At 44.2% G+C, this 14,603-nt stretch overlaps 1 protein-coding gene across 1 annotated transcript in view; it reads left to right on the top strand.

Moving 5' to 3' along the window:
* The first annotated feature begins 3,491 nt into the window (after positions 1–3,491).
* Positions 3,492–14,603, top strand: part of CIROP (ciliated left-right organizer metallopeptidase) — a 39,388-nt gene continuing 28,276 nt past the window's right edge. The window contains exons 1-7 of the mRNA XM_078769261.1: positions 3,492–4,117; positions 4,270–4,360; positions 5,666–5,717; positions 6,080–6,223; positions 8,170–8,289; positions 10,350–10,428; positions 11,228–11,379. Coding sequence (XP_078625387.1) covers positions 3,757–4,117; positions 4,270–4,360; positions 5,666–5,717; positions 6,080–6,223; positions 8,170–8,289; positions 10,350–10,428; positions 11,228–11,379 — 999 coding nt within the window. The 5' untranslated portion in view covers positions 3,492–3,756. The remainder of the gene's footprint in view (positions 4,118–4,269; positions 4,361–5,665; positions 5,718–6,079; positions 6,224–8,169; positions 8,290–10,349; positions 10,429–11,227; positions 11,380–14,603) is intronic.

Raw genomic sequence — 14,603 nt, 5'->3', positions numbered from 1 at the left:
TTAAGATTTCCCTTCACTGGAACTAATGGGCCTAGCCCGAATCATGAAAAACAGCCCCAGACCATTATTCCTCCTCCACCAAACTTTACAGTTGGCACTATGCAGTCGGGCAGGTAGTGTTCTCCTGGCATCCGCCAAATGCAGTTTCGTACGTCGGACTGCCAGATGGCGAAGCGTGATTCATCACTCCAGAGAACGCATTTCCACTGTTCCAGAGTCCAATGGTGGTGAGCTTTACACCACTACAGCCGACGCTTGGCATTGCGCATGGTGATCTTTGGCTTGTGTGCGGCTGCTCGGCCATGGAAACCCATTTCATGAAGCTCCCGATGAACAGTTGTTGTGCTGACATTGCTTCCAGAGGCAGTTTGGAACTCGGTAGTGAGTGTAACAACTGTGGACAGACGATTTTTATGTGCTACGCGCTTCAGCACTCAGCAGTCCCATTCTGTGAGCTTGCGTGGCCTACCACTTCGCGGCTGAGCTGTTGTTGCTCCGAGACGTTTCCACTTTACAATAACAACACTTGCAGTTGACCAGGGCAGCTCAAGCAGGGCAGAAATTTGATGAACTGACTCGTTGGAAAGGTGGCATCCTATGATGGTGCCACGTTGAAAGTCACTGAGCTCTTCAGTACGGCCCATTCTACTGCCAATGTTTGTCTATGGAGATTGCATGGCTGTGTGCTTGATTACATATACCTGTCAGCAATGGGTGTGGCTGAAATAGCCCGCATCCATTAATTAGAAGGGATGTCCGCATACTTTTGGTCATGTAGTGTATATTTGAAGAATGTAGGACACAAATCGCCTTTTTGACACTTTCTAAAACCTTTCTTTTAACAGTACTTGGACAAAATATTACGGCATTTTACATCATCTCGGCCAATCAAATTTTTATGCTCGCAGACCCCGCCGATGTACTTTTTTTCTCAAGACTGTGTAGGTTAAGGTGTTCTATGACACCCTCTAATTTTTTAATTCGTTTGTACGACTCGGTCAGGATTCAAACTACAGATCTCCCAAACCCAGAGGAAACGCTTTAATGCTTTCACTCCCGTGTCTGGTGGTGAGGTTGTGGTGCTGATAACTCGAATGGGCAAAATGTATCTTCGACATAGAATCACAAATGAAGACCCTTGGCGTTGCCTAGCAACCCAATGGAATGTAAGGAATCGTTTAATTTTACAACTTTTGTCGTATTTTACATTATAATCCCCAATTCTTGTACCTGAGTTATTTAGCAGCTCACAGAATGCAAGGATTGCAGCACAATCCACTTCATCAAATATATACACAAAGAATTAAGTTAAGCACCCCCCCCGTTTTTTTACAACCTCGCACATTACAAGTTTGTTGTCGTCAAAACAGTGTAATATACCCATGATATTGCTATATTTTCTGGAGAAGTGATATTATGGTCACATAAAAACATAACAATCATGCCGTTTTCAATATTTTATTCTGAATAATTTAAGGTGAAATTTTTTGGGAATTTTAGGCATATTTTCACCTCAATTTAAGTATGGAGCTATAGGTCCATCACGGACAGTGTGGATGACGTTTATGTTTTCTAACGTACAGTCATTGTTCTGAGAAGACCTCTAGCGATCTCTGCGTCAATAACGTGTGTAGGACCCACGTGATCGGATCACTGACTCAACCCTACGTCTCATAGACCCTGTAAGCCGTCGTATGCGTTGCTGTGGCAGGTTGTTCCATTCCCGATGTAATGCACGTTCCAATTCATCCAGATTGGCTATTGGAGGGACCATCTTCGCAATTTGTCGTCCCAACATGTCCCAAACGTGCTCGAGGGGGTTCAACCTGCCACAGCAACGCATACGACGGCTTACAGGGTCTATGAGACGTAGGGTTGAGTCAGTGATCCGATCACGTGGGTCCTACACACGTTATTGACGCAGAGATCGCTAGAGGTCTTCTCAGAACAATGACTGTACGTTAGAAAACATAAACGTCATCCACACTGTCCGTGATGGACCTATAGCTCCATACTTAAATTGAGGTGAAAATATGCCTAAAATTCCCAAAAAATTTCACCTTAAATTATTCAGAATAAAATATTGAAAACGGCATGATTGTTATGTTTTTATGTGACCATAATATCACTTCTCCAGAAAATATAGCAATATCATGGGTATATTACACTGTTTTGACGACAACAAACTTGTAATGTGCGAGGTTGTAAAAAAACGGGGGGGGGTGCTTAACTTAATTCTTTGTGTATATATAAAGGTTATATTCATTATGTATGCATTATAGGGTTTATCCCAGTAGGTGCTTGCAGTATGCAAGCATGGCCCAACTCAAATATATCCCAAGAAAAATATCCCAAGCCAATATCCCAAGAAAAAGGACAAAACTGTGGTTTGATTCTCTCTGTGATTTGATGTAATTGGATCATGATGTGTGGCGTCGCTTGAATCTACGTTCAGCCGGTTGTCCCACCTGCTAGCATTAGGACCACTATAACGTCCACGCACCGCCATGAATTACAAGTTCTTGCCACAATCAGCTATAGTCGAACGTCAGAGCTGATCAGCCGGTTCATGGAGGATTTGGGACAAAAACTTTCCCCATCCAACACAAGAAGGTGGGAATAATTGGGCTGTAGTAGGATATGTACTAACAGATGTAATGAATTTAGGACGTACGAGTATCAATACAAAAATCACAGAACTACCTACGTATTATATCAATAAAAGGTAGCTAAAATGTACAATTTATCTTAATAAGGTAAATTGATAATTTAAACTCCCTCGTATCGATAATATGTAGTTCTGTGATTTTGTATTGATACTCGTACGTCCTAAATGAAATATTAAAACGTTTTATCAATTTTGGTGGCCATTTTGAAGAAGAAAAATGAAAAATATGGCGGCCATGCTGGATTTTCGAGTGGGCTAATCGGCTGGATTTAAAGTGCATCTATATAAGAACATCCATGCCACATTTCATCCTTGTATAACAATGTGAACGATTCACCCTAATAATGGGTGTTAGCATCACCGAGCTACTAGTACGAGACCTCAAAGCCTGGTGTTAGCTCGCTCGAGATATTAGGGTCCTGAGTTGGAGCCCCTGTCGTGACGTTGAATTAACACCACGTGGGTTGACTCAGCCTGCCATCCATCCGAGGTCCGCAAAATGAGTACCAGCTTCACCAGACCTCAAATTATGCCTCCATCGATGTTACACTCATATTAAAAGACAATAAACTTACTCGAGCTCCCAGAAGTTATTGCACATTCATTCCATAAAAAAAGTTTTTAATATTAATAATAATCTGGTAAATGTTTAGCAAGTTCCCTTACGCAGTACTGTGGAAGCCCCATATCCGCTACCCATTGGGCCACCTCCTCGCAGGACCAGCGAAGGAACGGACCAGGTTCGAGGTCCCCCTGCCGATGCGTTGGGGAAACCGCCGCCATTCGCCTCGTGCGCGCGTCCCGTCGCCATGGCGATGGCTCCACGTGGGCGAGCAGCGGACGCGGGATTCTTGGAAACTTTCATTGCGAGTCCCCGAGGTCGCCGTTTAAACTTGTAATTTAGAGTCGAAGCGACCACACCGAAGGTTGAATCGTTTAGTGACGCGATATAAGTTCCTCGATTGTTACTGAAACTTCGTGATTCGACTCGAGTCAACTTACTCAGCGGTCGAGGAATAATCGCTGCATGGCGGCCTCTTGGTGCTCGATGTGAGGCCTCAGTTGGTTGGTCCTGCTTTACCTGGACGATGGAGACATTTTCTGTTGAACGGAGGTACAGCAGAGTGCGTGTCCGAGTTCGGATGTTAGTGTTACCGTTGCTCTTTCTAATCTTGCTCGTCTCTGCCAGAGCGATCCCAATCCCCAGCACCGATGTACCGAGAGCCGCATGTGTCCACGAATCGGTGCAGCCCGCGTCCGTGCCCCGCACCATTGTGTCATACGGGAGCACCCCCGGCCGACGGAGACCCCGCTTAGCCCGACGCAAAGACCTCCGCGTGGCCGTACACCTGCAGGCCGAACCACACGGTCTGCTGCTCCCCGAGGAGATGGCCAGGCTCGAGGACGACCTGGTGCACGTGACCCGACATCTCTCGCGAATTCTGTCCGGTGAGTCTCTGTGTTTCATTTCAACTCTTCTCATCCACTTATAGCTCATCAGAACCGACTCTGTGCTATCGGACGTTCTCACCGTTTTGGACTTCATTCGAAACACCGCCATCACCCAAACAACCTGTACTTTAAGTTTGTATGTCCTACAGTGGTGCAGGTATCTGGACCTCTCCTGCTTGGGCGCTCACTGTCCCGGTGCTGTCTCGCATTCTGGCCTCCACTCGTGCTCAACGGTGGTCGGTGAGCAATACCTAGGCCTAGGTCCAGTGATTATGCTCACCTAATGGAACCAGCTCATGGAGTGCTTGCTTAGGTGCTTATATACCAGTAAAGGGTACTGTGCAAATAAAATTAAATTAAAAAAGTAAATACATTTTTCAACAAGTACAGATACATTCAAAGTACACCACCGCCCCCATGACAAATAAATAAATATCCTCCCGCGGCATTGCTGGGGCACCTGCGGCACCCAGCGATGCCGCCGTGCAACACATAGAGAAGGTATTGGGAGGGAGAGGTGTACAATGATTGATTGATTAATTGTAATTAAAATAAATAATAATCATAAAATAATTTATTTCCGAATCAATTTGCTAATAACATACCCAAACCAAAAGTGTTTCATACAAAGCTGTAACCTTAAAAAAATTAATTAAATAAATGATTAGCTGTAAAAATGAATAAATAATTCATTAATTGATTAATCAATAAATAAGTAATCAATTAATTGATTAATCAATAAATAATTAATCAATTAATTGATTAAGCAATAAATAATTAATCATTTAATTGATTAATCAATAAATAATTAATCATTTAATTGATTAATCAATAAATCAAAAATACCCTTTTTAGCCAAATCCCTTGGTCATTGTCATGTCTAAATTTCAGCTTACTCGCTCAAAAGGTGCCCGAGATATTGCCCAAAGGAGAAAGAAAATAAATCAGTGATTAATAATGAAAGTAAATAAATAATAATCGTAAAATATTTAAATTATTAATCAATTGGCTAATAGAATACCTAAACCACCACCGTTTCTTCTGAATCTGTCACTTCAAAGAATATAATTAAGTGATTAATCAAATAATTAAATTAATCGATTAATTTATTAATCAATAAATCAAAAATAGCCTTTACAGCCAAATCACTTGGTCATTGTCATGTCCAAATATCAGCTTCCTAACTCAAAAGGTTCCTGAGATATTGTCCAGATGAGAAATAAAATAAACAAGTGATTAATAAATCGATAATCAATAAATTAATTGATTAATCCAAAAATAGAAAATACTGTTTTTGACAAAGTACTTACTCACTAATGTGCTCAAATTTCAGCTTCCTAGCTCAGAGGATGGCTAAGATATCACACAGACAAACAAACAAGAAAGAAAGAAAGAAAACAAACAACCAGAGTGAAAACTGAGTACTCCCTTTCAGCGCGCGTCATCGCCGGGCCCCCTTCGATGCCCGGCGATGACGTCATGCAGCTCCTGGAGATGGAATAGGAAAGGAGTGGTGTACAATAACTTATATTTGATCTTCTACAGATGTGCACGTGTCGACAAACGATACACAGGGGAGACTTGCCTCGGAGTGAAGGTATTTATTATTATTATCATTATTATTGATTAATGTGATGCACAACTCTCGTCACAAAGGATTGCCAAACCCCTATCCTAAAGGGAAGACTGCATGACACTAATAGAACCACAAACCATTTTTCACTTCACTTGCCATAACTATTAGCCAATAGGAGCTGTAGGGGTTGAAATATAGTGAGTGAGTGCAAGGAGTTGATACAACAGGCTTAATAAACTTTGTTTCTGGTGAACTACATGACGCCCTGCATGAGCATCACCACAATGGTCTAGCTGAGACAAAACAACTCGGATGTGTTTGTTATAACCGCTTCGTTGCTCAGTTATAGATCCAGAACCCGAGACCGATATTGATGTGCTCAGATTCCAGAAACACACCTGCGAGGCTTCTCGCTGTGGCCCGAGATAGGGGAGCCGACACCTGTGCGTCATGATGGCTCTGGAGTACCGGAAGCAGACTTCGTCCTGTATGTTCAGGTGGCCGAGAGACCCCGTTGCCATACAGGGGTGAGAACTACATATAGACAATTACAATCTGTCTCGCTCCCCTTATTAACAATTTGCGCAAGGTCTAGTGATGAAGAGAGGGTTGCTTCTTGGTACCCACTACTCCTGTACTCCTGTAGTGGGTACCAAGAAGCAACTTGCAACCTAGAGCTTGTGAATTAAAATCTAATTATTGCTTGGAGAACGAGATGGTATTCATAGAATACTTACCCTGCGCAGTCAACATATTGCGAGCCAGCTCTTCTGTTTTTGTACTTTTTTTTTTCTTTGATCCAATATGGCTGTCAGACCACGTGAGCGATGACATCATAAATTTATATTCTCTAATATAATTGTTGCATAGATCACACTCAATACATTTGAAACTGATCAGACTAAGCGTTGTTCCTGTCTAATTATGACGTCATAATTATGGCACAAATGACGTCATTGTTAACAACACCTATTCCCCATATGTAGCTATTTACAATGACCCATGTTTAAATTTTTTCCATAGAGCGGTTTTGGAGATATAGAGGTGCAACATTTTTTGGGTTTTTCCAAGATGGCGCCTGTACCACATGACCTATGACGTCATGATTATCATTAAAATATTCTAAATGAGGAGTCGCTCCTATGGTGAAAATTTCGTGTCCATCAGACCAACAGTTGCTGAAAATAAATTCATAATGATCGGATGGATAAGTGTTGTACTTGTCGAATTATGACTTCATAACGAAGGCACCGATGACATCACCATCAACATATCTTATTCCCCATGGTGAGTACTTGACAATGAGCCAGGTTAAAAAAATTTCCATGGAGTGCTTTCAGAGATATAGAGGTGCGAAGTTTTTCCAAGATGGCGCCTGTACCACGTGACCTATGACGTCATAATAATCATTAAAATATTCTACAGGGGGAGGCGCTCCTATGGTGAAAATCGGAACAACGGTTGCCGAGGAAATGAATTTTTAAAATGCAGACACCTGAATGCTTAACCCCGCTTTTCGCTTCGCGAGCGCAGGGTAATAAGCATGTTTATCTCAGATTGTTAATAAAAGCTAGCTGGCTCACTAACGAGTTAGCCAAATGGTATCTACTATATAAGAGAGATGTCTGTCTGTCTGTCTGTCTGTCTGTCTGTCTGTCTGTGTCGTCATTTTTCTCAGAGATGGCTGAACGGATCTTCGTCAAACTTTCAGAGGTTCATCAGTGAGTGCCTGGGAGTGTTTTAGGCAAAATAAAAAATTTTTGAAAAAAAAAAAGATCGTTTTTTTTTAGTTTAAAAAACATTATTGCTCAATCGTGCCTAATCATTTTAAAGTGAATGACAGTTATATACAAGTACACATTCACGTAAATAAATACAAAACAATCACCACACATTTGAACACTAATAAATCAAACAATTCCGGAAGTGTACGAATTTGGTAATATGGCTTCTTCTTCTTCTTAATGTTCCGCATCACACTTAACTCAGAAACATGATGAATGCCACATTCACCAGCATATATTTAATGAAAAGGTGATGAACCCCCCTTCCTCCCCTTCCTCTCCTGCCTCCCCCTTTCCCCCTCCACCCTCCCTTTCTCCCCCCCTTGCCCCCCTCCCCCTCCCCCTCCCTTCCTCCCCTTCCCCCTTCCCTCCTCATCTTCCCCCCTCCCCCCTTTCCTCCCCTTCCCCCCTTCCCCCTCCCCCCCATTCCCACCCCTTCCTCCTCCCCCCTCCCCTCCATTCCCACCCCTTCCCCCCCCCATTCCCCTCCCTTACCCCCCCCCCTCCCGCCCGCCAACGCCGGGTACTTCTACTAGTACACCATATATATACTTTGCACAACATCAGAATTATGTTATAAGAGTTAAATTCACCTCTTCATAGCATTGAGTTCTGAGTTAAGGGTATGTATGCATTGTGACGTCGTCAGAAAATAACATTGATGTCCGTTTCAAATCCGTGTTTTGCAGATAATCGCTTATGGAGGCTTCTGTCAGGTGGACCAGAACAACCGTCCCATAGCTGGAGCCATCAACTTCTGCCCCAACATGCTTCGCTCCGCTGTTTATGATCGTCAGCAGATGCTCATGGTAGCGATGCAAACAAAAAGCATCCACCTGCACTATATCAACACTACATTAATCCAATCTATCAGTTTATCGACTTAAATTAACCTTTTGATGAGACCCTTTTACAGACAACACGAACACGACACCTGAACCAATCACTGATCCATACCCAAACTGTCGACCAGCCTCGCCAGTATCCATGTATCCTTCGATCCTCAGTGCTTCCTGGTACCCAGCTTACTCCAGCTTAAACCTATCTACTGTTCCTGCTGCCACAACCTTTCTCAGAAGTTACTTCCATGTATAACTACTCTATGAGTGAAAGCCTTAGTGTCGTCTTAACTCTCCGCCAGTTTACTCTCAGGCTGTGGTCCGAAGTCCTACCAGTGTCCATTCTGCAGAAAAATTCTTCCGCACTTATTCTGTCTCTGCTCTTCATTACATTAAACATCTCTATCAGATCTCCTCTTGTAATCGCCTCCTTTCTAATGTATAAACTACTGTACTGTCTTCTTTAGGCACTCCTCACAGCTTAGTCTAGCTAGGCCCAGGATTAATTAAATAGCTCTATGCTGAACCCTCTCTATGGCCTTCCTCAGATGTCTCTAAATGAAGCCTCACTAAATTCCTATTTAGTGTCAGCACTTCCTCTTCAAAAGGATTTATTATGTATCCCCCTACTAATACAACCTAAAACCCTGCTTGCCTTACCTATAGCTACCTGGCACTGTGCTGTCTGTTTACCCCCTGTACGTATTACCACCCCCAGATCCTTCTTGTGTGTGACACGCTCTAGGATTGCCCCTTGCATTGTGTAATCTCCATTTCATCATTTTCACCCATCCCCAGCACCATACATTTCTTCAGGTGAAACTACACCTGCCAATCCTTTGCCCACTCAATAAAAGTAGCAAGACTTTCCTGAATCTGATCACGCCCGCCCCCCCCCCCCCCCAATGTGATCACCAATCAGAGCCTCATTTTCACCAGAGCCTCATTTTCATCAGAGCCTCATTTTCACCAGAGCCTCATTTTTCCACCAGAGCCTCATTTTTTCACCAGAGCTTCATTTTCACCAGAGCCTCATTTTCATCAGAGCCTCATTTTCACCAGAGCCTCATTTTCACCAGACCCTTATTTTCACCAGATCCTCATTTTCACCAGAGCCTCATTTTCACCAGAGCCTCATTTTCACCAGAGCCTCATTTTCACCAGAGCCTCATTTTCACCAGACCCTCATTTTCACCAGAGCCTCATTTTCACCAGAGCCTCATTTTCACCAGAGCCTCATTTTCACCAGAGCCTCATTTTCACCAGAGCCTCATTTTCACCAGACCCTCATTTTCACCGACTTTCATGTTGTTAAACAAAATTCAGTGACATAAATAATTAAAAAATTCATTCAGGCTCGTGGGAAAGTCTTCATTCTTCACTTATAACCTGAAAATCCGACACGAATGCAGGCCTGGGGCCTTCGAGCCCCCGCATAAATGTTGTTGTACTACTTTATTATATCATTATTTTCTTGATATGACCCTCATTATATGCTCCTATAACTTGGTTACAAATAATTCAGTGACAAAAATATGAAAATAAAAAAACTTTACACAAATACATTAGTGGGGCCTCTGAGGCCCAATGGCTGCATTGGTGTAGGATTTTTGACAGTTATGGACATATACATTCTAAATAAAAGGATTAGTGAATCATATTTTTTGAGCAAATACTCCTCCATGAGCCTCAACCTTTTAGAGGAAAAAAAAGTTGAAAAATCAAGAACAAAAAAATTGTTTTGCAAAAAAAGAAAAAAAAAGGTTCATTACTTGTATGGGATTCTTCCAACTAATAGGATCAATAATTCACATTTTCTGAGCAAATACACATCCATGAGCATCGACATGGATTGAAAAAGGATATGAAAGAAAAAAAATCTATAAAAAAAAAAAAAAAACACGAATACATCCGTTGAGCCTCCGAGGCCCAATGGCTGCATTTATGTAGGATTTTTGACGCCTGCATCTAAGAGTTAAAGATGAGCTCACGAATGCATTCTGCTCTCATATTGAGGACTTTTTCCACAGATGACCACACACGAGCTCATCCACGTGCTCGGCTTTTCCAAAGATCTGTTCAGCAAATGGTCTGACTGTTCCATGTCTGGTAAGAGACGAAACCTCAAATCAAAAGTCCCAATAAGTATTGCCTCCTTTATTGCAAAAATTGCATAGTCCAAGCACTAGAGCAGACAGGACAGCCAGCTTAATGTCCCCTCTAAAATAATGGCACACACAATGATGCACTCCATGACGGATGGGGTAAAGACTCCACCAGAGCTTCGGGAAGCAGTGCAGGATAGGAATGTTTGGAGAAATCTGTTCACGAATGCCACCACAAGTCGGACACAACTTGATGGAACTAGATAATGAGATAACCAGATAATGTGCTGGTAACCTGGCCAAATCCCAAAATTCCCACCTTGCTTGAGGGCTCTGTGTTGGAGTAACAGCTTATCCAGGGTTAGGGTCTGAACTGTTTTTTATGAACCAAGACCATGTATGGAATGCAGTCCACAACCTTGTGATTTATAGACCCTGGTGTTGGGCTAGCGGCTAGGGTGCCAGCTTAGGATCCTAGGATCCTGGGTTCGAATCCCGGTCGATCGCTGAATTAACGCCAGGGGGGTTGACTCAGCCTGTCATACCTTCCGAGGTCGGCTAATTGAGTACCAGTTCACTGGTAATTCCCTGCTTGTCGTAAAAGGCGACAAACAGGGTTGGCGGCAGGAAGGGCATCCGGCCGTAAAACATTGCTTCAAAAAGGGGACCAAAAAAACAACAACAACCACGGTCCCCGAAAAAGGCCAACCCCTGCTTTGCGGGGAAAAATGGCCTCTAAAGGTGGTTTTTTTAACCTTGTGATTTATCACTGATTATTATTACTGGTCCTCCTCACCAAACAGATGTACTCGGTGTTGGCTGCCCCCTTTGGGCTCAGGTCACCAACAGGGATGCCCATGGACAGCAGCGCATGTATTCGCCCACCGTACGGAGACAGATGCAGCAGCATCTGGGCTGTTCTTCTGACGATTGTGGTGTGCCTCTGGAAAACATGGTGAATATACAGTCTCTTAAAAATTGTGTTGTACTTTAGTCCTAACCGAATTCTCAAAGCAAGGGCTCAATGCTGAACAATTTTATAATAAACTGACGCAGGAGCAAACAAAGCAATCATGACAAAACCAGGTAACCAGGTAAGGTTGGGGAACATAACAGATAGAGTATATAGAGAGTATAGAGGTCAGAGACGTGTGTGTGTGTGTGTGTGTGTGTGTGTGTGTGTGTGTGTGTGTGTGTGTGTGTGTGTGTGTGTGCGTGTGTGTGTGTGTGTGTGTAAAAATAACTTTTTTTGGACAAAATAACTGCAGTCAAGCGCTTCCGATAGCCATGAATGAGCTTCCTCCACCTCTCTACTGGCAGTTTGGCCTACTCTTCTTATGCAAACTGCTCCAGTTCTCCCAGATTTGAAGGGTGCCTTCTCCCAACTGCTGTTTTCAGATCTCACCACAGGTGTTCAATGGGATTTAGATCTGGACTCATTGCTGGCCACTTCAGAACAGTCCAGCGTTTTGTCCTGAACCATTCCTGGGTGCTTTTTGAAGTGTGTTTGGGGTCATTGTCCTGCTGCAAGACCCATGACCTTCGACAGAGACCCACCTTTCTGACACTGGGTTGAAAATTGCGCTCCAAAATGTCTCGGTAATCTCCTGATTTCATGATGCCATGCATTTCATGATGCCAATCTCCTCAACCTCGACTCTGATTCTGCAACTGGACCAGACGGCATCAGCCCACGGGTCCTAAAATCCTTCTCTGCCACTCTATCTCACCCTCTCTCTGTTCTCTTCACCCTCTCTTTTGCTCGAGGTCATCCGCCAGCATCTTGGAAATCAGCCAACATTACCTGTGTACACAAATAAGGTGCAAAAACAGATCCTTGCAACTACAGACCAATCAGCCTTCTCCCAATTATCAGCAAAGTCATGGAATCCATCATTTGATCTCCGATCATCAATTTGGATTCATACCAAGTCACTCTACTCTGGACATGCTGCTTCTGCTGTCTCCACAATGGATGGAGGTCCTCAATGCCAAACAGGAAATCAGAGCTGTCTCCCTTGACATATCATGTGCCTTCGATACGGTCTGGCACCCAGCTCTGCTCACCAAACTCTCCTCCTATGGTATCCATGGAAATCTCCACGTATGGCTTGCGGACCTCCTCTCTGGTCGTAGTCAACGTGTGACCCTGAATGGATTTCTCTCATCGCCCCTTCCTGTTCAGGCTGGAGTTCCCCAAGGTAGTGTTCTGGGCCCTGTGCTTTTTCTCGTCTTCATCAATGATCTCTCCGACTCTCTGGAAAATCCTCTCTATCTCTTTGCTGATGACTCCACTCTCTGCCGCTCCATTCCTCATCCCTCAGATCGGCAGTCTGCAGCCTCCTCACTCTCTGCAGACCTGGACAAAATCACAGACTGGTCAAACAAGTGGAACATGTCTTTCAATTCTGACAAATCTCACACGCTTACTATGTCTCTCCGAAAGGACCGACTGGACAACCCTCCCATCTACTTTCTCAACAATCCTCTCCAAGAAGTTCTGTCGCTCAAGCTTTTGGGTCTCACGATCTGCCATGATCTTTCCTGGGAAAACCACATTTCAAATCTGGCCTCCAAAGCCAGTCACCGACTGGGCATCCTCCATCGTGCGAAGTCCTTCTGGGCACTCCTGAACTCCTCACCACATACAAGGCTTTCATCGGTGGCTCAATGGAATACTGTTCCCCCCCTTCTGGGCTGGTGCTCCTGCCTCACACCTAGCTCGGCTTCACGCTGTTGAAACCAAAGCTTTCAGAATCATTGGAATCTCCCACGATGAAGCTGATTCTGAGGGCCTTTCTCTCTCTCACCACAGGCAGGTTGGTGGTCTTTCTGTCTTCTACCGACTCCACTCCCGCCTTGCTCCCCTAGCTCTCTCTGGGCTCTGTCCCCCAAATATTCCTACAAGTCGCACAAGATCTGCCAGCAACCCTCTTATGGTTAAACTGCCAAAATCAAGACTCTCTGCTCACCTTCACTCCTTCATTCCTCTTTTCTCCCGCCCTGGAACAAACTCCCTCACTCTCTTCAATCCCTCTCCTCCCCCCAGGTCTTTAAAACAGCTGTTCACCACCATCTATTCTCCACTGCTCTCCCATCTCCTGTCATCTCCCATCTCCTCTCCAATCCCATCTCCCATGTTCTGTTCTCCCATCTACTGTTCCCCCCTCTGGGCCGGTGCTCCTGCCTCACACCTCGCTCATCTTCACTCTGTTGAAACCAAAGCGTTCAGAATCATTGGAATCTCCCGTGATGAAGCTACCTCGGAGGGCCTTTCACTTACTCACCGCAGGCAGGTTGGTGGTCTTTCTGTCTTCTACCGACTCCTCTCCGGCCTTGCTCCTCCAGCTCTCTCTGGGCTCTGTCCCCCAAATATTCCTAAACGTCGCACTAGATCTGCCTGCAACCCTCTTATGGTTAAACAGCCAAAATCAAGACTCTCTGCTCACCTTCACTCTTTCATTCCCCTTTTCTCCCGCCTCTGGACCAAACTCCCCCACTCCCTTCAATCCCACTCCTCCCTCCAGGTCTTTAAAACAGCTGTTCACCACCATCTCTTATCTTCCCCCATCCAAAACCTTGATCTTTTCTACCCCCGCTAATTTCACCCCAAATCCTCTTTTTTGAAATACCAACTTCTTTCCTGGAAGTCCTTGGTGTCCTTGTGTTTATACTTCTCCCACCCCCCCCCCCTCCACCCCCTTCCCACGCCGCCTCCCCCCAAGCCCTCTCCCTCCCACACATTCCCGATGTCCCTCTCAAATGTTGTGTTTACGTGCTTTCCCTTCTCTCCCCATCTTGTCTACCGCTCCCCTTTTTATACACTTTGTTTCTTTGTCTGTTTGATTTGTTTGTGTGATAAATGATAGCTCTTTCACGAGCCTCGATTATGTATCGAAAAAAAAGATATATATATATCTCTTGTCTTCCCCCATCCAAAACCTTTATCTTTTCTACCCCTGTTAAAACACCCCAAATCCACCTCTTTAAATCCCCAAATTGTTTCCTGAAATTCCTAGAAGTGTTCATTTGTTTTATACCGTGTACCCCTCCCTCCTCCCCCAGCCCTCCCCCTTCCACAGATCTACCGACGTCCCTGTTCTCGACTGTTGTTGTGGTTGTGTGCTTCCCTCTCTCCCCCTCTTGTCTCCCACTCCCTTCATTGCATTTTTTGTGTGC

This window comes from Myxine glutinosa, unplaced genomic scaffold, assembly GCF_964187855.1.
Source record: "Myxine glutinosa unplaced genomic scaffold, kmMyxGlut1.1 SCAFFOLD_1837, whole genome shotgun sequence".
Lineage (NCBI taxonomy): Eukaryota > Metazoa > Chordata > Myxini > Myxiniformes > Myxinidae > Myxine > Myxine glutinosa.
Note: the sequence above shows the minus strand (reverse complement) of the source record. Positions and strands in the feature narration are given on the sequence as shown.